The 22,350-nt window shown below is 44.4% G+C and overlaps 1 protein-coding gene across 2 annotated transcripts in view; it reads left to right on the forward strand.

Annotated features, from left to right (window-relative positions):
- Window positions 1–19,125, forward strand: part of LOC309590456 (phosphatidylinositol 3-kinase regulatory subunit gamma) — a gene marked incomplete at its 5' end in the record, with an annotated part of 83,259 nt that extends 64,134 nt beyond the window's left edge. For both annotated transcript variants that reach the window (XM_082311673.1, XM_082311674.1), the window contains 9 exons: window positions 1,904–2,015; window positions 4,350–4,448; window positions 5,908–6,088; window positions 6,930–7,055; window positions 7,765–7,907; window positions 9,062–9,238; window positions 10,070–10,144; window positions 10,521–10,691; window positions 12,113–19,125. In XM_082311673.1, coding sequence (XP_082167799.1) covers window positions 1,904–2,015; window positions 4,350–4,448; window positions 5,908–6,088; window positions 6,930–7,055; window positions 7,765–7,907; window positions 9,062–9,238; window positions 10,070–10,144; window positions 10,521–10,691; window positions 12,113–12,314 — 1,286 coding nt within the window. In that variant the 3' untranslated portion in view covers window positions 12,315–19,125. The remainder of the gene's footprint in view (window positions 1–1,903; window positions 2,016–4,349; window positions 4,449–5,907; window positions 6,089–6,929; window positions 7,056–7,764; window positions 7,908–9,061; window positions 9,239–10,069; window positions 10,145–10,520; window positions 10,692–12,112) is intronic.
- Window positions 19,126–22,350: the final 3,225 nt, after the last annotated feature.

Consider the following 22,350-nt stretch of genomic DNA (forward strand, 5'->3'; position numbering starts at 1 on the left):
GCACAGTAAATACAATGGATTCTACAGGCTTAGCCTGGATATATGTTCCTCTGACCCTGCAAAGTAGGATGGAGCTGGGAGTTTCAAGCAAAGTAGGGTTAGAGCTGTGTTTTATTCTCAGTGGTGCTTTGTACAAATACTTAGGTGCTATACAAACAACAGTAATAGTAGAGCTAGGAGTAACCAAAGCCTCCTAACCAGGAAGCTGTTTCACTGAATCCAAAGGTTTTCACCTTCCTTTTATAACAAGACCTGTTATTGCCTCACTAGATATGTGCACACCTGAAAGTTCCCAGCTCACCCCATATAAAGAACCTGTATGCTATGGTTTAATGCTCAGTCCCACAAAATGAATGCTGCTATCTGAATCAGGTGTTTGGTCAGCAACCCCAGGGTGCAAACGTCTGGGTCAAGGTTCAGATTTAGTTTAGATTGGCTCGATTAAAGTATCTACTGGTTTGTCTGAGAACAGTGAAGTTACTGTGTGGGTTATTCAACATGAAATGGTATTTGGAACTGCAGTTGGAACACTATTTTCTCTTCTTTAATGTGGGAGGTGTGGCTCGGAGGTGAGCAGATGGATGGTGCCAAGTAGCACACCTCTCAGTGTTAAGCCATTCCATGCTGGAGCTACAGATCAAAAATCTTCTTTCTGCTCCCTTTATTTGTATTTCTGCTTGTACACCGGGATTGTGTGTGTCTGAAAGATGGCTGTTGTCAGTGTGTGTCAGGTCTGCTCGCTGATGCTTGTGTAATCTGATGGCTAGGGCATAGGGCTGGGAGCACAGATGTTCAGGGTCTGGCTTAAAAATGTGCTAGTAGCAAATCAATGTGTGTAGCTGCTTTCTTACTCTGAATCCAAATGTTACCTGCCCCTGCAAAACACTCTGTCTTATGAAATGCCTGAAAAATGCTCAGTTTCAGTGCTAGTGTTCTTGATGAAGCATTCAGCCTCTGCAAAGCAGGGGAGAGCACTCAAGACATCTTTCTTGAAGAAAATAGTGTAATGCATTCCTGCTGACAGACAAGTCTCTACCAATACATGAGCATGCCTGTGGCTGCTGAATTACTCCTGATATAGGGCTTACATTCAAGACCATGATAAAGCTGTTTGAGCGAAAACTGACCAAATAGAGCTTCAGTGCATTGTATGCCCTTACATTGTGTAGGCTGTTTTGAGAACAGAAGTAAAAGCCTGTTTGCCTTGAATTCAGAATGGGGGAATTCTGGGCAGGTATGCACTAGGCCTCCAGATGTGCAGTTCTGTCTGTCTTTTGGGGATTTGTAGCATCCCCTTTCCTGTGGTCAACACTACAGCTATGTAAAGTGGTGCATGCACTCTAATAATGACCTAATGTCCCCTTTCCCCTTCCTTTATCACCTCATGTCCTGTAGTATAGAGAGAGTCATAGGTTGTGTTCCTAACAAGCCTAAACGACAAATCTAGAAAGAAACATGAACCTTGGCTCTATGATGGATATACCACTGCCCAGCCACCACTTCTCTCACTAGCAGCATTTATAGTGGTGCACAGTGCTCTCCAGGCTGTGGCTTTCAAACACAATACACCTTTGTAGCTTCTTTGGAGGTTTAGGCAGTGATTGCCCTTGTAGTCATGCCTGAGCTAGTCTTCCTTTTAACAAAAACTCGTGTTTCCTCATACTCCTTCCCTTTCCCCTCCCTCAAGCATGTGTTTGGTTTGAGTGCTAGGAAATCTGGGATCACAGTGCAGCTGCTGACTTCAAAATTCTTTAAAAATTACAAATGCCATTTACTTTGAGAGAGCTTGAAATTCAAGTTCAAGATGCACATTTTTTCTTGCTTTTTCACTGTCATATTTCATTAACAGTTTAGTGATTATTTTCCCCTGTTCACCTTTCTTTAATCTGTTCTTCATTTTCAGCTCTTCCTCCAAAGCCCCCCAAACCAATGACTCCAGTCAATACAAACGGAATAAAGGACAACTCCAGTTTCTCTCTGCAGGAAGCGGAATGGTACTGGGGGGACATCTCAAGGTAAGCAATATTACTAAAATATATTAATTAAAATATATTAATATATGTTATTAAAAATAGAATGAGCCTATTAGAATTCAAGAGAAAAAAAACATGCCTATCTCAGGCAGCATTTTACAGGAGGGAAACAGTTCAGGACTATACTTGGCCAAGCACCTAAATTAAAGTATTCAACTGGATTCAGGACTTGTGTTTAAGTTGTTCTGGTGACAGTTATTTTGGGTTTCTAAATTTCTCCAGATACACAAAGTCTTTAAAAAAGAAAAAATTATTTCATTCAAAAGAAAAGTGCTTCTGAATGTGCTAGCTAGTAAGGTTTTGTAAGCATGCAATGCTGGGATGCATGCAGTTCAGCAAACTTTCAGTAGGAGGCTTGCTCAGAATACAAGGAGTTGCATTCTTATTTTTGGTTTCTTTAACATTTGGTTAAAATTGCATCTGTATTAATTTCCATTATGTGGTGCTATAAAAATAGCTCTTACAAATGCTAACCATCACCAGCTATACTGAGCAGATGATACAGACACATACCAAATAAATTAAGTTTTATCTCTTAAGGAAACCCTTTTCTATGTGCTTGAGAAAATAGATGGCTTGGGTTAGGTTCAGAAAATGAAGTGCCAATTTTTATATACTTAATTGCATAAAAGAACTGAAGTGTCCAGTCATCTCTTTCTCTCTTAAGGCACTTCTGAACAGGAGTCTAGAATTTGGAACTGTAGGGGGAAAACATGAGCGTGCTGGGAGTGTGATCAGGAATTGCTCAAACTTGTGCACGTAATACTTTGAAACACTTTGTCAGATAGAGGCAAGAAGAGCATGTTTGCCACAGTAGTTCACTGAAGTTCTGAGAAGGGAAACAAAGTTTTCATATCTTTATTGTGCCACCCTTATCTTTATAGAGCAAACCCGCATAGATCTTGCTTTTGAAGGGCCTCGGCAGTGATATTTTTCTGTTAATTCTAAATTGAAGCAGAGTGGCAAAACCTGATCACAAAACTAGGCAGCATTTGTTTAAAACTCCTCAACATTGGTATCAGTTTATTGACTGTGGATTTGTTCCTCAATTAACACTGCACGTGATGGCAGGAGCTAATGCAGTCCAAATCACATTGGGTGGCTTTGTTAGATTAACATGTGATACACACGCATGTAAAGATGGAATTATTTATAACCCTAACTTGACAGCCAGCAGGTACGGACTGCATTGGGCTGTCAGGGCAGGAGCTATGTTCTTCAGTCAAGAACTCGTGCTGAAAATTTTATCACGAGCTCCAGGGTGCGACTTGCAGGCATAAACCCAAGCCCTTAGATCATATCTATCCATTCAAAAAGGAGCAGGCCATTTGGGTTAACTGGGTCCAATCTGTAAAATGCTCTGAGAGGAGTAAGCAGATATGCACGTGATATGTGATAGGAGTCAGTTTTACTAACGGAATGGTTTTCAGGTAGCTAAACCAAAACTAAGTCTATTTTGTAAGAATACTTTTGTTCCTTAGTATTTGAACAAAAAAGCTGCTGTTGATTTTTTTTTTCTTTGTAAGATTCAAGTAGGCTTCCTACCTCACTTAGATAAGGTTGAGGCTACCTGATAAAGTTTAGTTTCCAAATGGTTGTATTAAAAAGTGCTTAGTGCTTCTAAGAACCTATGAGGGAGCTGTTATAAAGTGAGATATGTAATCTGGGTGAAATGTTCAAACCTGGCAAGACACTTAACTCTTTAGCTGAAATAATTTTCCTAATGCTTACAGGTACTCACTTTCACTAAAAGATTTCTCGATTTACATTAAGGCTCTGGACTGAGTATCTTTTTGCTTCAGTTATAAATAACGAAAAGTTGCACTGAAGCTAGCATGGTTGTAGTGGTTTACAACTGCTGTAAATAAGATCAGAGTTAAGCCAATAATGAGCCTCTTGAGACTAAAACTGTGCTAAACTCTAGACACCTTTGAGCTATGATGCTAGAGACCATTTCTTAAGAGGTCAAGACTGGCTTCTCAAAGGGCACCTGTTTCCAGTGTGGACTTTAAAACCTGAGCAGATTACAGGGAAAGGTTGTGAACTCTCAGACACAGCCACTACTGTTGCTTGAACAGAGACTTCTTCCTAAGTAGCAATTGACTGCAGATGCTATTTTTTAGTATAACTACACAAGTTCAGACTTGCTTTAGCTGGCCGAAAAGACTGGAGGGCCTGAGTGGAAGAAGATTGCCTGATATTTTAAAGATTGAACTCCTTACGCATGCTGGTATTCCTGGCTTCAATATCAATACCTGTGGCAAAGATGATCGTGTCCTTAACACTTCTAATTTTGCCTTCCTTTCCATTCTCCAGGGAAGAAGTAAATGACAAATTACGAGACATGCCAGATGGAACATTCCTGGTGCGCGATGCATCAACTAAGATGCAGGGAGACTACACTCTGACATTGCGGTAAGCATTGAGCCGTTGTAGTCCACAGAGTAAAATCCTGAGTAGCTAGTTGCTATACCAGTGACAGCAGTGGCTGTGTAAAGCTGATGTGGCTCAAGTTGAGAGATGTTCCCAATGGTACTGCAGATCACAGAATGAGCAAATAAATAGCCAGGTCTGATAGCTGGTTCTGTTCTGTGCATTGAATCCTGTCCCTCACTACACACTACTGTAAGCATCTCTGTGTAGATTAGATGGGACTCAGGGAGGAGAGCCACTCAGTAGTGCTTCATAGTTTCAGAACTGCTAAGGTAAAAGGTATTTATAAACTAGGGCTTTGATTAATGGGAGTGTGTTGAATATCTCATCAGCGTGCAGCTCTGGAGAACTGAACACAGTGTCTGTGTAGAAAGAGTATCTTGTGCTTTCTGATCGAAACTTTAGGAAATATTGAACTGGAGCCATGTTCCTTTCTTCATTAAAATCGTCTGCAAATGGCAGGCTTCCCAGAGCTGCCCCAGCCCTGTCTACTGCAGTTAGGCAGCAGACCTCATGTGACTAGCTGCTGGTGCCTTGCCCAGCCTGTCCAGCCGCTTGCCTCTGCCAGGCTCCCAAGATTGGTTGTTAGAGGCAAACAGGCGAGGCGCATAAGCCACTGCCTCTGTAGCACACCTTTGGGAGTTAGTGATATGATAGATATTTGGTCTTGCTGTGAAATTCCGTTGTCTCAATGGCAGGTTTGACCCCAAGGGTGTAGTTTAAATTCTGCTTTGACTGCTGCCTTGAAGTTCACAGCTTGTGCACTAAGGTTTGGCGTGATTTGGTTATTTTGCTGAACGCAGATGTCTTTAGGAACCAGAATTGAGAGTGCAGGAAGGACAGGATATTGTCTAAATAGTCTGTTGGTGAAAAAAGGAAGAAATAAGCACTATATTTGTGGAAACCACTAGAATGTATAAATCTGGATAATGTAAAGTCCTAAACTTACAACCATCTTGCAATCCTCAAAGGATTTTGTTTAGGTTCACGTATCCTGTATTAGCATCCATAACTCAAAAGATTTGTTAATCACTGTATAAATGTATACTCAGTTGTATACCATTAGTGACCCCAAATTGCAGGAAATTGTGGGTTTGGGTTTCATATGGCTCCTTTATTCAGCCTTCAGCATCCTCCTTTTCCCTTGCAAAACTTCTGGCAAAGCTACATCTTAAATACCGTAAGCTGGCTCCAGAATGAACACATAGGAAAAGATTTACTTCGGGCTTTGCTCCTGTTCAGATAATATCTGCTGCTAATTCTCTGTGTATGGACTCTTAAACTACCACTATCTGCTAGTATGTAAAGAATCACTATGAAGGTATACAGTGTCAAAGCCACTTGCCCAGGAATTTCACTGGTGTCTTTGGTAGCAGCCTCAGTGTTGAAGAGGGATAGGAGGTACACAGTAAAACCTCTGAATTACTGTACCGCTTTACAGGAAGGGTGGCAACAATAAACTGATAAAGATCTATCATCGGGATGGAAAATACGGCTTTTCTGATCCACTGACATTTAATTCAGTTGTGGAACTGATTAACCACTACCGCAATGAGTCTCTTGCTCAGTATAACCCGAAGCTTGATGTGAAGTTGATGTATCCAGTGTCCCGGTACCAGCAGGTAAGATCTTCATTGGACCCCAACAGCTATTAGCGCAGACAAGAAAAGAATTGCAAATGCGTATATGATTTTGTTTTCTCTATGTGAAGCCTGATTTTTTTTGTTTTTGAAAACTGAAAAAAAAGGTGAGTTTTCACATTTGACATCACTTTGCTCGTGACAATGGGTTTCCCCAATTGTCTAGCCATTTAAGCTTCATTTTATCAAGTTCCCAGTCTCCATCTGAGCAATAGAGAAGTGAAACCCTGACATGCAGCAGACTTGAGACTGAGAAGCCTTTTTTTTTTTTTCACCTCGGACCCTTGTGGACCCACAGGGCACAGTTCTAGACAGTGTTGCCCTTGAAGCAACATGCTTGACCCACACAGCTGCTCACTCTGTGCAGAGCCATCTAAATTTTTCAAGAATATTTTTGTAAAGTTCTATTCAGTAGCCCGAGACATTGTCTTGCATTAAGGAAAAAGAACTGCAGAGCTTTTCGGGGGGGGGGGGGGGGGGAAATACTCTGATCTTTAACTTAAGATTCCAAGCAATTCACTTCCTCCTTTCTCCAATAGGGCATAGCAATCCTAGACCTGAGCTGTAGTGTGTTTTTGGAAACTTAATATTTTGGCATAGTTCTTGGTGTCCCATAGTTCCAGTTCCTACTGTCTGTAAACTGTTGAACTTGTTGCATGGAGGAAGGGGGATTTAGATATGATGTTTGTGTTCTGTAGAAACCTGAGTATAAAAATTATGTTAATAACTGTAAAATGTAAATGTGCATAAGTGGACAAACAAACGAATAGTCTTAAGGAAAAGCTGCTTTGCTTGAAGACTTAATAGCTTTTTGTATGTACAGGATCAGTTGGTGAAAGAAGATAATATAGATGCAGTAGGTAAAAAGCTTCAAGAATACCATGCTCAGTATCAGGAAAAGAGTAAAGAGTACGACAAATTATATGAAGAATATACCAGAACATCACAGGTTGGTTTTGCCTTAGCTATCCGTAGAGTCTGTTTCTTGTTTAAAAAAGAAAATTATTTTAACCTGTTATGGCTAATAAAAGGAGGCCAAAGTCAGAAAATACAAGGAAAAAACTTAGTAAATTGTGGACTAGAATAAGGTGGTTTCAAAGTTGATGGAAAAAGTGGCTATCGTGTGGGGCAAGGAAGAAAGAGGAGCTGAGCTTCCTAGTATAAGGTAGAGCAGTGGAGAAGGCCATCACGTACAAGCTTTGCACTCCAGACTTCTGCCTTGGCTGCTGAGTATTTCCAGCTGCTGTATGCTGCAGTGAGAATTGCAGAGGGGTTTGTCCAGGTTTTTTATGAAGTCATGTTCAAATCAGATACCAGATATTATGCATTAAGGAAGTGTGAAGACAGTATTTGGACTGCTTCTTGTAAAATAAGATAGTTCATGTATGGGGAGGAGGTTTGCTGGCAGTCTTCCTGCAAACTAAGATGGAAAATATGACCAAAATATTTGAGGGCATCATGTGGGGGAGGAGGGTAGACTTACAGGGAGTAAGTCTTCCCTGTACTTCCCTGACTCTACTCGGACATTTGACTAAACTTAAAACTGATTAATCACATTTTGAGTTGTGGGGAGAGGAAAGTTCATCTTCTCAGCCAATCGAGTCTTGCATTGCCATCTGTATCATGAACAAATGATGAAGGACTCTTTCCTCACATAGGAAATTCAGATGAAGAGGACTGCAATTGAAGCATTTAATGAAACTATTAAGATATTTGAGGAACAGTGCCACTCACAAGAGCGATACAGCAAAGAATACATTGAGCGATTTCGCAGGGAGGGGAACGACAAAGAAATTGAACGGTAGGCTCTCAAGTTGTGTTTGCTTAGAAGGAAGAACTAGTGTCCACATTGACACTCCCATGAAATTCTTTTATACAATACTGCATCATATAAAAGACTTTGTAAACTCAGTATTTACTCTGAGAACTTCCCCCAAGGTGCCTGAACTTTCAGTAAAGCCCTCTTCTGTCAGGGAGTTGCATCGTAGGCAGAAGAGGTGGGAAATGTCTAGATTATTCTCTCTCTTAGCTTCAGTAAATCAAGATACTGTGATGAGGATCAGGAAATAATAGCTGCATTTGCTTATCCCACTTCTATTTGGATTTGCTCAGAATATAATTCAGAAAAATCTTTACTTGTAAACTGCAAAATGGGCATAGATCTGCTAAATCTCATAGTCTATAGTCAGTTTTAGTCACTTTCAAAGATGAGTATTTAATTGCTACTACTTGGTAGCGGATAGTGGTCATCTAACAAATTCAGTAAGGGCCTCATTTGAAATTGCCCTTCTGTGAAGACAGTAGCAGAAAAAGCTGGATCTGGGCCTTTGAAGAAATGCCAGGTATAATGCCTAACTTGACACAGTGCTTTCATGGTAGGGTAACCCCAAGGAGATTGTTAGACTAAAAACAGTTACCTGTAACAATCTTACGATGCAATTGTGGTGCTTCATTTTGACTAAAGGTCAATTGACAGGGGAAGTATGTTATTTTCCCGAATTGTACCAAACCTGCAAACTAATCTTGAATGAAGAGACAGGCAGTGTTACTTCGTGGTAGCTCTTGATCAGTAATTGAAGCCTGCATTTGAAAACTTGCTAGTACTGATACTTACGGTGGGATTGCATAACTGATATACCAAAAAGTGAATCTGACAGTGAAGGAGGAATCTGTTCTAGCTTACCCTCCTAGAGAGAATTTGTTCCTGCATCTCTGCCAGAAGGAAATATATTAAGGTAAACTGAAGGTTCAAACTATGCATAAGGGTGGCAGGCCTTCTGGCAAGAGGTCTTTTCTGGCACTCTTACAGTAATTTTCGTGTTAAGATGAGGTGGTCAAAGGGAGGAGCTGCTGTTAGAGTAGTTCTTGTGATACTCTTATATAAGTGCTACCGGTAAGGTTCAGTCCTTCTAGACTGGTTTGGCCTCACCTCCCAAATATTACACTTGTTTGCAGGATAATGATGAACTATGAAAAATTAAAATCACGCCTGGGTGAGATCCATGATAGTAAAATGCGCCTGGAACAAGATTTGAAGAAACAAGCTCTGGACAACAGGGAGACTGATAAGAAAATGAATAGTATCAAGCCTGACCTAATTCAGCTCCGCAAAATCAGAGATCAGTATCTTGTGTAAGTAAGCCTGACCTGTACCTCAGAATAGTATCTCTGATGAACCTGATTAATGACTGTTTCTATCAGGATAATGGGAATTGAATTTTCTTTTCATAACCAAAATTCTGTGAGTGCTAAGGTACTACATTCTGGCATGGGATGTCTGAGCAATTGTTTGGCCTCTTCATGACTTCATTCCTTTATTTTGGTGTTATCAGACTTAAGAGCCTGCCACAACTAGGTGCACTTTCTGCAACTTCTGTAAATAAAACATTTAAGATAAATGAGTTATGAACAAAATCTGTGCCTGCTAGTACAACAGAGGTTAGTACTTTTTGTGCTGGGTGCAGCAGATGTTGCTCGTACCCACCCTTGATTTCACTGACACTGTTAGCCAGCTCCTAATGTCCTTGGGCTGGACTCAGTGCACTAGGATTCTGGCAGAGGGAAACTCACTATCTCGGAAGGTGACGCTAGGAGGTTAGAAGAAGCCGGTGGCAATACCCATTTTGTTTTCCCAGGAAAAACAGGCAGCTGTCACAATTTGTATTCTGCTTCCTTTCTGGCCTGCACTGTGCAGAGGTAGTACCTCTTCCTTAGCTGTACCCTCTTCTCTGTCCATTTAAGAGATTGCTTCATGGCTTCTTTGCTGTTGCCCAGTAAAGGGGGCACCTCAGAAGATGATGCAAGGAAGCACTCTTATGGAATCTATGGCTTTTGCTACTGGAGAACAAACTAAGCTCCAGACTGTTTCTTTGTGGGACCTTGTGTCTCAGCTTCAGCTTGCTCAGTAAGAAAACCCATATGTGTACTCTGAAGTAACGTATTAATGCTCTCTTCTTCTGACAGATGGCTCAATCACAAAGGGGTGAGACAGAAGCGAATAAATGATTGGCTGGGGATCAAAAATGAAAATATTGATGAGTAAGTGTCATTATACATATGATTTTACTGAGAAGTGTTCCATTAATAAGTGTTTTCTTTTATGGGGGTTGGTAATAGAAAACACCAGTTGGTCAGTAAAGGACTCTAGAAAAAGGAAGGACTGCAGTAAAAGTGAGAAATTCTCTAGGGGAACTGTATGTCATGTGGGGCAGCAACTCTGCTGAAGCATTTAGGATTAAACACAGTTGGAACAATTAAGTTCTAAGTTGAAGCCTTTAATATTTGTCCATTAGGAGCCTGACCTCCTAATTTGGGTGTGTTCTGGTATTTCTTTGAATTTCTGCAAAAATAAATCACTCTGCTTATTAACTCCTTTACTGACCACTGGCTAAGTTAAATTTACCTTCTCTTTTAGCACGTACTTTGTGAATGAAGAAGATGAAAACCTGCCACATCATGATGAGAAAACTTGGTTTGTTGGGGACCTCAACCGTATCCAAGCAGAAGACTTGCTCTGTGGGAAACCTGATGGAGCATTTTTAATTCGAGAGAGTAGCAAGAAAGGATGTTATGCTTGTTCTGTGGTGTAAGTCTATTTGCCTTTTTGTTCTAACTACTCAATTCGTAAATCTCTACTGCAGCTCTTTATTTTGAGAACAAAAGCCAGGCCTAGCCTAGGCCTACCCATTGGAATGTGTTGCATGTTTGCAGGAAGACTAGCATGGTAAAAGCTTTGTTGCAAAAATGTGCTTTGAATGTGCAATAACTGTAGTCCTAGCAGTCTCTTCAGTCACCACAGCAGCAAGTACAAAATTCTGAAGTATCCCAACTTGAAGCTCTACAGTCATAAGTAAACTAAGGCCAAATTCTCTGCTGTTCTTCCCTGCCAAGGAACACATGGAAAAACAGGGCTGTAACATCTTCCGTTCTCATTTTCAGACATGGCCAACTCTAGATGCTTTCTCTTATATGTTTGATAATGGTGATGCTTCAGAGGAGACATTATTTGTGAGGAGTAGTTTTTGACATTCACGCAGCCTTGCATTGATTTCTTGTGTTTCACTTCATTTTATGCTGGTGTAATGGAGGTCAGAAATACTTTGATTCCATTATCTAAAGACCCTTCAAGCCTGTTCTGGAGTGCAAAATGGCTTTCACTGATTTATTTCACGTGAGGTTAATTGCTTCTGAAAGCAAGTCTGAGAAACGAATATGTGAAGGTATATCACCTCAAGGTAACTGAAGATTGTAGTATCTGCTATGCTCAAGATACTGTTTGTCACAGTCGCTGAAGTGATGGGTTCATGAGATGCTTCCGCTTGGTATGGTTGGTATCATACTACAGGCTAGCAAAGGGGTGGCATAACGAAGCCCGTTCCTACCTGTGACTTGGATTGTAATAGGCTCCAGTACAGGGCTTACGTAATACTTGATCTTTCTGGCAGATAAGTTTTTCTAGCAGCTTTGGAAATACTGTGGTGCAGTAACTGCTTCGCCAAGTTAGGGACTCAGTTGCTATGACTTTAGGTAATGAACCAACTTGAACCCATGCCATGCTTACCATTAAAAAATGCCCACTGAAGGTTAGTGTTGCATTTCATGAAATACTCTGTAGGTCCTAAGAATTTGAGGGGTTTGGCTTCTTTGCTTAGTGGAAATGTTTCCTGATAAGTTGAGCCCAAAGTCATAGCTGACTTCAGGTGCTTATCTTCTTGGTTAAGCTCTTGACTTTTTTTTCCCAGAAACATTTGGAGAACAATGCAGTAGGGAATTGTACCACTGGGACAGAAGAGGCCTCTTATGTGGATTATTATGCAAGAGTGTTTAATCACATGCCCTGAAGCACTGTTTCTTCACAGACTATATTAATCTCCTCAACTTGCATCTGCTGGGTCCTCCATTATGTAATTTAGTGACTGGCAGCGTTGCTGCATTAGTTAATTGTTAATAGACTGTCACTTTGGGTTTGTCCTTTGATGTTAAAACTCCTGGTTTCTTTCCTTGCAGAGCTGACGGAGAAGTGAAACACTGTGTGATCTACAGCACTCCAAGAGGTTACGGGTTTGCAGAACCATATAACCTGTACAGCACACTTAAGGATTTGGTTCTTCATTACCAGCAGACATCCCTTGTCCAACACAACGATTCCCTAAATGTCAGGCTTGCCTATCCTGTCTACGCACAGATGCCCCCCTCTCTCTGCAGATAAATTTTGGGGAGGAGGAAAGTGTTGGCTATCTTGGATTCTTTTTTACAATTTTTATTAGAACTTGGAGGGCATTCTTTCTCCTTAGACTGCTTGTTTTGCACAAGAAGTGATTCTGTGAATGTGAATCAAAAAGAGGCCTAGCAGCAACAAGACGACAACTTGGGTGTAGGTGTCCTGGTGCTACCTTAAAAGCTCAGCTGTGCTTTTACACTGATACTTTTGTTTCCTTATGAGGGGAATAAACTCAACACAATGCGTACAAAAATACTGGAAGCAAAACATCGTTTTACGGAGATAATTTTTTGCCAGGCACCTTCAGTGGAACTTCTAATTGGATTTTGTTTTCTCTTGTTCTTGTAGAGACAATTTGAAGCCTCTGTTTGAGGCATCAGTAATGTCTTTCAGTCTTAAACTCCCAAGAAACTAGGGGGGAAACTACCACAGCAATTCTTCTCTGTTAATTTTAGCAGCTTCACTGCGATTCAGCCGAACTTCCAAAAGAGGGCTTGTCTTGAGGTAGCATGGAATTTGGTGAGAGAAGACCAAAGGAATTATGGGAAAGCTTCAGGTTTTTATTTAAATGGAAAAATGCTTGTAAAGAAAAGTTGCTTTATTTTTTTGCCAACAGTAACAAAGTTTTGGTTTCAATGGCACTACAGGTCTTCACTTAAAGGAAACATTTATAACCAAATTGAGCACACCAAAACTTTGTTTGTTGCTAGATTGAGCACTTATGGGGAAGGTTGCATTAGCATCCGCACATACTTTCTACACCAAAACTTGAAACAAATAAAAGGAAAAGCTAAACGTTGTGTGGCTTCAAAACACTAAATTTGTCCGATCTGATGTAATTGCTCACTCTCCTCTTTCTTCACCCCCCCTTCCTCCCATTCCTCAGCTTGGGATTCTGTTTTCAGTTTTTAATGATACCGTGCTTCAGAATGTAAACTAGAATGAAGCTTGCACTCACCTGTTGCAGTTCTCTTGCTGAACAATGACAGACTCTTGTAACGCTTGATTTTGGTATAGAAGAGGTAGGTGCAATCGGATGCTCCTGGATGGCTTATTGCACCAAACTTTTTTGTGAGTTGTGGTCATTTCCAATTGTATAGAAGTGAGCATGCTAATTACAGATCTCCTCTCATTTGTTCTTTGCCAGCTAGGTTCTGAACTCTCACACCACTGCAGCCAAGCAAGATTTTACACTGCTATAATCTAAATTCCCTTGTAGTTATTTTGGACATGATGCAAAACACAGGAAGGGAAGAGAGCCGTACTCCTCAGTTATTGGGTGTCTGGTACCATCCTTTGGCAAGGGCTGCTGTCAGATACTGGAGTGGGTAGTCCTGGGCTTCATCAAGTATAGTGATCATCCAAAAAATCCCCTCTATGGAAATTACACAAAGCAGCTTATTTCCATTCCTTAAGCTTCTAAAATGAAAAAGAGCTAAATTTGGCAAACCGAACCACTTGGCATCAAAGCACAACTGGCGAAGTCATTGTTCAGTGTGCAACCTTGAAAGTTAACTTTTGTTCCTATTCCTGGAAGCAGTTCCCTTGCAATGCCCCCATTGTGCAGGACAGGAAGCAGTCAGTCATGCAGGTCTGAGAATGCTCTCGACCTGTTGCTGACCCTGGGGCTGATTTCCTGTTCAAATGGTGTATTTTTTTTTTCCCTATAATGCCTGGGCAGTAGTGCCAGGCTTGTTGATGTTTAATGTTTACACTAGAAGTATTATTTCGCTGAATGTCATGAGTTTGCAAGCAGGGAAATGACAAGGCCGGAGCACTGACAGCCGTTGCAGGGAGGCTAGGCTGGTTGCTGGGCATGCCTGTGAGATGTTTTATTTTGCACTAATGACCCTGACACATCCTAGGCACTTTCTAATCAGCCAGAGTGCAATCTTCAGGCAAAGAATTCTGCAGGTGCCACTTTTCCAATTAAACACAACACTACAAAATTTAACCAAAACTGGGTGAGAGGAGAAGAAAATTCATGCAAGTTGCTATGTCAAAGTGACCCACATCTGCTCGTGTGTCCCTTCTCTCCCATTTCCCCAAGAAAAGGAAAAATGAGACATAGCCTTTGCTCCTAGTGAAAATCTGGAATGGATTCCTCAGTGGTATATGGACATGGAAATCTTTCTTTTTAAAGAAACTTGCCCTACCCCTTGGATAATTTGCAGTTCTAATCTGGTAGCTGTAAAGCTGTCATTCTCGCACCTCTTGTGCATCTAGCGTTCCCTTGGTGCTGGGCTGAGTCCAAATGCCCGAGGAGGGAAATCAGTTCAAAGGCCCAAATAATAGCCAGGTGCCTCATGCCTGTGGAAAAACGTGTGCAAGAGGAGCGTCTGCCTTTGCAGTCTCGCTGGGCTCTTCTCTTACAGTGTTAACCTTTGAGGCTGATGGGGCATGTAGTTCTGATCCCTGTCTTTGTGACAAGGACAACCTGCCTGAAGTGTTTTGCATCTGCCCCATTTTTAGCTAGGGCTCAGTTTTGTTTTAAGCAAGCGCAGGTCTACTTTCAGGCTCATAAATCCTGGCACACCCTCACAGTAGTGACAGCAGTGGGACAGTGAAGCGGGACTGGCTGAAGTTTCCCTGTAGTGGAATCTGACTGATCCTGTGAGGTCTTGGTCCGGGCTCCGGCCCCGGCTCTGCCAAGGTAAATACGGTGTAATTCCGTTGGCGTCCGTGAAGGTAGCTTGGCTTTACAGTGGTGTGAGTGAGTCGGGATTCTGGCCCCTCACCTCTGAGATCTCTTCGTTGATCACAGGTGATGTATTTGCTGCGAACGATGCACGCAGAGCCAATAAGCCATCTTGAAGCATTCTTTGAAATTCTGTTTTGCCCGAACCTTCAGATCAGGGCTATGGGCAGACTAAGCCTGCGTTCCTTGTATTTGGCTCCGTTATCCTCAGCAGTCTCTCCGAGGCTGTGTTTTGCCACTGTATCTTTCTGTGTTTGTTTTAGGCACCTGAAGTCCCAGCTGCTACGATTGCTCCCCTTCGATTCTCATGTGCTGTTGCACAGATACTTTTTGCATCCGTTTTGCATTCACAGGACAACTGAAAATGGGTATAAAACCGACAGAGAGGTGTAGCTGGTGCGATCCACAGGCCGAGGGCTTGGTCCTGCTGCACTCATCGTGCTCGGCCTAATTCTGTTTGCTCGGGAGCATAAGGCCTGTGAGAAAACCCGCAGCTTCCAGGAGCTGTTGTACACTCGCATGACTGAGAAATCAGAAACGGGCCTGCGAGGCGCAGGATTACACCCGAGCATGAAAAGCAGCTGTTAAGCCTCAAACAAATACAGGAAATGTGAACGTAAAGGCAAAACAAAGGAACTCGAGTTCTTTTAAAAAACAGTAAGATGCAAGAAGGGTTTGGTTTCAAGAGTCAAAACGTCAGGAGGAAAGGGGGAAATAGTCTCACTGTTGTAGCAGCCGTCTGTTAGCGGACTGCGGTTAGAGGAGTACTGATCGCATTGACCCATATTGTATTAAATATATATGTAGAGTTGAATAAATAACTTTTGCACAGTGTTAAATGGGGGGGGGGGTGTTGAAACTCGAATATGCACAGTTTCTTCTAATCTGTTTTGAAGTATATTTGCAGGGATCAGGGGTGATTCAGTATTTTGTATTCGTATGGATGGAAATCAGGTCTACTTCCACAGTTGCCATTGGCCCCATTGCGTCAGCCACGAGTGCCATGTTTTTGAAGTCAGTAAGTTATAAATCTTTTCCCACTAGTTTCTTTATTGGTTACAAGTAATCTTAGCATGGGAAGAACCAGCCTAGAAACAGAGGGCTGTCCCAAAGGACGCTTCACCAGTATGTGAAGCAGTGATATGGGATTGTCCACCTTCTGATACTGGAGTGCTCTAGACTTGGGGGTTGTATTTCGTTTGGGTTTTTGGTTTTTTGTTTTAATTCTCAGCAGCAGTGGATTGGGTCGCTGCTTTGCACTGCTGGTAGTTGCAATCTAGAGTTATATCCAGTACAGCCCTCTGTCTTATGCCAAAAATAAAATGCTCTTTCCAGACTCATCTCTCTTGATGTGGCAGATGGTCAAGAAGTTTTCCATTTAATGTGATGGGCCTGATTCTTTTCTCGCTGACACTAGTGTAAGCAAGACTTCCACAACCAATAGCCATTCCCAGGAAATGAGCTTGTATTTAATCATACCTGAATTCTAGTTATAGCAGGGCAAAAATCAAAGTTTGTCCTGTGCAAAGCCAGGCAACTGTAATGGGGACTGTGGAAAGGAGTGTTGACACTTAGTGCTGTTTTGGGGAGGACAGGGGAAGGAGGAGGGTCTTGGTTGCCTCAAATCCTGGGCTCTCTGCAGGCTTGGACGGCACCGTGGCCGCAACTGAACGCTGTGGCTGTGTAAAACAGCAGAATTGCTATAGGAGTGTCACACCTTAAGTTTGGAAAAGCCCCTTATTTGGTACTTGAACAATCTCGCTTCTGTTTTTGAATGTCTGTTTATTTTTTATTTTTGTTACACTAACAGGGAATAAAAATCTGAAATGTTAGTGAGTCTTGTATGCTTGCTGCATTGTGCAGACATGAAACAGGTACTGTTTGTGGATCGGGAGGGGTAAGAGACAGGTTCAAAATGCAGTTTTACAAAGCAGTATGATGGGGGTCGTTTAGTTTAGATCATGTTTAAAATCAGATTTTCTTACGTGTAGTTTCCTTCTGTTGATTTGCAACCTCTGCTTTTGGAACAGCAAAATCAAAACGTTCCCGAAGAACAAAGATACTCTGAGGGGAGGGGGGTTAGGCTCGCTCAAATTCAGCGTTCAAAGCAAATAGCTTTAACGAAGAGGAGGGTCAGCATCCTAAAGCGTCCCTTTGGCTGTAGTTCGATGAAGCAGTAGACGGACCGTGAAGCAGGACCTCCGCCTTGAACTGCGAACGAAAGAGGCGATGCCAGAGCAGACCCTTCCCTTTGGAATAACCGGTTGTACTCCTTAAATGTGCACGCAAGGAGATAATCAGGAAATTAACAGAAGTCCTTAAGGACTTGCTCCTCTTTCTCTATTGGAAGGGAGCTTGCCTTGCTGATACCCTCGTTTTCCTTGGCATAGCCCATGCAGCCAGAAGGGAACCAAGTTACTAGCCCAAATAAACGCGGGCCTGTTTGTGAAGCAGCTCGGCTAGTTAAGTACTGCGGGAGGAGTAGCTTTGGATGGGATTAGATGAAGTTTGTCCAACATTTTTGTGAATCGTGCATTCTGTGGGCAGAAATACTTTCCACCGAATGGGAAGGGGAAAAAAAAAAAAGAAAAATCTCGCTTGAAATCTTTTCGACTCCTTCCTGTTTGTTCAGAGGGGCAGATGGGGAGCTTGGGCTGGGTAACTCTTTGGACGATGGCAGTGCTTGAAGTGCTGGTCTTTGGGGCTGGCTCCATACAATTAATGCAGAATTTGCATATTTTTTTTTTATTGCTATTGGCATAGACTCGGCGTCTTTTATGACTAGACTCACCATTTGTTCTAAAATTTGCCTTTAAAAGATGTAATATGAGCTTCAGAGGCAAAAAAAAAAGTGAGAACGGGCCCTTACTGATAGAAAAAATGCCTCGTTGATCAACCTGTATTAGGGAAAGCAGCTTTAATTTGATGCCCCCCTGCACCACCTTCCTTTGGGATTGCGTCTGCGAGATCGGCGCTGGCGACCCAGGGGGCCGAGATTTCCCCCCGTATTCAGCAGCGCTGTACCCGTGCGCTCGCCACGCGCTCGTAGCAAGAGGCTCGGGATCGTTTGGAAAAATGATTGCATCCAAAGACAAAAAAAAAAAAGCGTCCGAGGGTGAATATCGCACCCCTGGCATCGGTCTCGTCGCTTCAGGGGAGTTGTCGGATGCTGGGGCCGGCCGCGAGCTGCCCGCGGGTCTCCGCTGGGCGCGGTGGGGGTTCGCGTTCAGGCGGCTGGTTGGGGTTTTTGGTCGGTTTTGTTTTCGTGAGTGACTTCTACATCCAGCAAAGATACGTTTGATGAAACCTGTTAATTTTGTATATCTGGCTGTTTATTGCAACACGGGATTGTAATGGTCTGCATCATCTGTGTGTGTGTGCGCGCGCGTGTGTTTATATGTACTGTATGTATATAGATATATGTAAAATATATTCACGTACACATTTATATGCATTAGCTGTAAGTGGCACTGCCCCTTAAAAATAAAACAAAATTCACTGTTAGTACGTTCTGCCATGTGTTTAGGCAGAATTGGGTTTGTTTTTGTCAAATGAAAAGGAGTTTATTGTGTTCATCTTGCATTCGTGCTTCTGAAATGCTGAACTCTGGATTTCCTCGGGGGGGTCACTACTTTCTTTGTGAACCGAACGGAATCGGGGAGTTACTTACTCTGGGACAAAGCGCGGAGCTTTGTGCCGAGCAAAGGTTTAGCAAAAGGAACCCCCTCGCTCCGCTGCGAGGTGCGGTGAACGTCCGCGCGTTTCGGTAGGGCCCCGGCCCCCCCGTCCGGAGCTGATGTGCAATGGGTGGTGTTGGTACGTGTCCCTTTGTGAGTGGACTCTTTGTATAAGGTGTGGTTCAATGTAAAGCATGAGTGGGTGTTTGATCTTGTATCGAGGGCTGAAATAACAGCACACTCCTTTGTACAATCTTTGCATTAATGTTTCTGCTTTTCTTTGACTTCTGTTTTCTTTAAGGGAAACTGCATCTGTTAAGAACCCGCTTCTCCAGAAGCTATCGAATTATTTTGTTTTCCGGATGAATTCCAGCATGTAACTTTGGTACTCTTGTTTGTTATTTGTGTAAAACCTGTTCTTCTGTCGTTTATGGTGTAGTTGGGGGCGGGGAGGGGGGGTAAGAAAAAAAAAAAAGGAATTAATGTAGTTTAACTTTTAAAGAAAAGAAACAAACTGCTTCATAAGGAAACCAATTGTATGTTAGTGTTTTCAGACAAGTCATCCTGTAGTTTCTAGCTCAGTAATGCGACACTGTACTTGTCACCAGGTGTGTTACAATTTTGCTGTACTTTCTTTTACTAGATGGTTGGGCTTTTAAATCCCAGACACTAAGCATCCTGGGCCTACTTGCTCTAGATCAAAAAAAAAAAATGCAATAAAAAAAATTGCAATAAAGCACATTGACATGTAATGTTTTAGAAGGATGTACTGACAGCTGTTTCTAATAAATTCAGAACTGCAGTGTGGTCAGGCTGTCGTGCTGTTAGCTGTGTTTCTGTCTCCCGGCCGAGGCCGTGAGGGTCATCTTTAACAGAGACTTTACAAAAAGGCTCGCAGAGGTCCAATTCGCTCTCGGCTGGAGCTGAAGCAGCCGAGCCCCCAGGCCCTCTCGGGGCTGAGGCCAGGGAGGAATACACATAGCACACGCACGCTCCTTACCGGAGCCTTTCCTCCGGTCCCTTTGCAGCGCCTTTAGAGAGAGCGGCAGCCATCAGCAACGCCCTTGCATGCCTCGTTGCTTCCTCCGCCGTTAGGGAAAACCACGGTCGGTGATGCCGCTCCTGGTGCAGCGCTGAATCAGCCTCCCGAAAGACCCAGCCCGGCTGGATCGATTCGCTTAGATCCTTAATTTTGCAGGAGTTTTGGAAATCACCCTTTGGTTTCCCAGTTCCTTCATGAGCACCAGGCACTGGGACCACTGGAAAAATCAGTGAGTTTGTGGGTGGCGTTGCCCATCTTCTTCCATTTCAGCCGCAGGTGCCAGCAGGCGCGGCAGCGGTGTCCTACGGCCCGGCTCCAGGCGCTGCAACGGCGCAGCCCCCCGCCCGCAGCCCCAGGATTTGCCGTAGCAGGCTGCGAGCGCACAGCCCCCCTGCAGCCACGGGGGTTGCCCCAGCAGGCGCCTCTCCGTACGCATGGGTTGCAGTTTCCATGCGAGGTCCCGGGAGCTGCTGGGGAGAAGCCGAAGTCGCACGGGGCAGCCCGGGGGTGGCCAGCCAAAGGGCCTGGGCTTGGGCAAGCTTGAGGGCTGGCAAGAGCAAACCTGGGGGGCTCCACCCCTCAGCCTTGGGAGCCGGCTGGGATGCCGCAGCAGCATCCTCGGAAAATTAGGGCAGGGGCAGAACCGGTCTGCGCGTGGCTCGGCTGGCTGGGGTTGCAAATGGCTCGGTGTTTTTGCAACCTGATGAGTAGACGTTTTTGCAGACTGCTGAGCAACGTTCTTCCAACCTGCTGAGCTGACCATTTTAAAAAAATGCTGTGCCAGCATTTTCTTACATTGCCGAGTAAGCCTTTTCGGCCGTTGAGTCAGCGTGCCCTCCATCGCCGAGCCGCCGGCCCCTCCACCAGCAGGCAGGGGGCACCGAAAGGGGCAGAAAAGCCCCCGGCCGTGGGGCAGGGGAGCGGGGAGCGTCTCAGGCATGGCTTGCTCAGGCGATGCTCTTCACGCCCAGCAAGGGGGACGCCCCGTGTTAAAGCACCCCGAGGTGGGGTCCCCTCTGCCCGCTGTGTGCTCCCCGCTACCCGCCGTCCTGCCTGCAGGGATGGGACGCAGCGCCGGAGGGATGCGGCCAGCCCAGAAACGTCACCCGGAGGCGTCGGGAGCCACGCAGCTCCCGACGGATGAGCTGTGGGCGCTGTGGGCTGGTGTCTGCCGCATCGGCACCCCTGGGCACCCAAGCGGGAGGAGAGCGAAGGGGAAACAGCAGCGAGAAACTGGGAGCACTCTGCAAGGCTCTCCTGGGGCCTGGCTCTTTTTTATTATTATTATTTTTAATTTATTTCTTTTTAATAAAGGCTAATGAGGTAGAATTACAGGAAAGATGTAAGTCACTAATTGGCAAATCATTTTTCAGGGCTTTGCCAGACGAGTCATTTCGTTATGAAAACATTACAGCCGGGAGCCGGCGTAGGAAATTTCCAAGCGGCTGTGCTGACTGGATGGAAAGAAAAACACGTCCCAGCTCAGATGTCTTCTCAGAGAAAGGGCAGATCCCCGGGATTTTTCCATCCTCAGCAACACCACGGAGCTTCCTGCAAGTCCCCTGGGTTCCCGCCAGTCACACACGGGACCCTTTCCGGGGGGCAGGCGATCGCCCGGCACCCCCGGGGATGGCACCACGGGGCAGGGGTGCGGGATGGATGGACAGACACCCCCGGGATGCTGTCATGGGATTCCTGTTCCCCCAGGGCAGGAGATGGGTGCAGTGGGAGATGCAGGGGAGGATCTTCCTCATGGGAAAAAAATCTGGGGGGGGGGAATCTCCAAAAGCCAGTCCTCCCCCAGCCACAATGCGTCAATGTAAGGCATCGGGATTTGGTTCGGCCCATCAAGGTTTGGTCTGAGCGCCATGGATGGGCTTGTTGCAATGACCAAGCTTCTCTGATTCCCCTCCTTGGTTTCGGCTCTCAAAACAGACTTCTTTTGGTCTAATAGTTTAATAGACACCATGGTGCCAGGCAAGGGGAGCAACATAACCACCAGCCGTAGCTCAAAGTACCACAGACACAGTCATAAACAAATGGCAAGGCAGCTAAAGTCAGCTACATGGCTCCTTGAGCGGCCCAAAAAGCTGGGGGGTTCCCTATGGAAACCACGAGGGACGTGGTCGCCCGGCCCCTCCATCCCGCTCCAACACGCATGGCCGGCGCGTGGGACCCGCCGGGCTCATCGGCCATCAACGAAGCAACTGAGCATGGAAGCGCAGCCAGGGCGGCTTCTTCTCACACCAGTCCCCGCCGTGACCGGGAGCTGGGTGGGTGGAGCGGTGCCCAAGAAGGAGGGTGCAGCCCGCATCCCCTGGGATGCACAACCTGGCCAAGCCCCGGGGAGACACGAGGAGGATGGAGGAGGCTCGCCCTGGCCACGAGCTGCGATTCCTCCCGGGGAGATGTGGGATGCAGCATTTCCCTCCCCGGAGCACCAAGTGCAAGCTCGGAGCAGGGGCCAGCAGCTTTCAAGTAAATCAGCGCGGATTAGGCTTGGCCATGGACCCACAATCCCCATTTCATGGGAACTCTCGTCATCTCACCCGCCCAGTTTCATCCAAATTGGAATGAAATGTTAAAATACAAAATTTGACTCTGGAC

This window comes from Platalea leucorodia, assembly GCF_965183815.1.
Source record: "Platalea leucorodia genome assembly, chromosome: 5".
NCBI lineage: Eukaryota > Metazoa > Chordata > Aves > Pelecaniformes > Threskiornithidae > Platalea > Platalea leucorodia.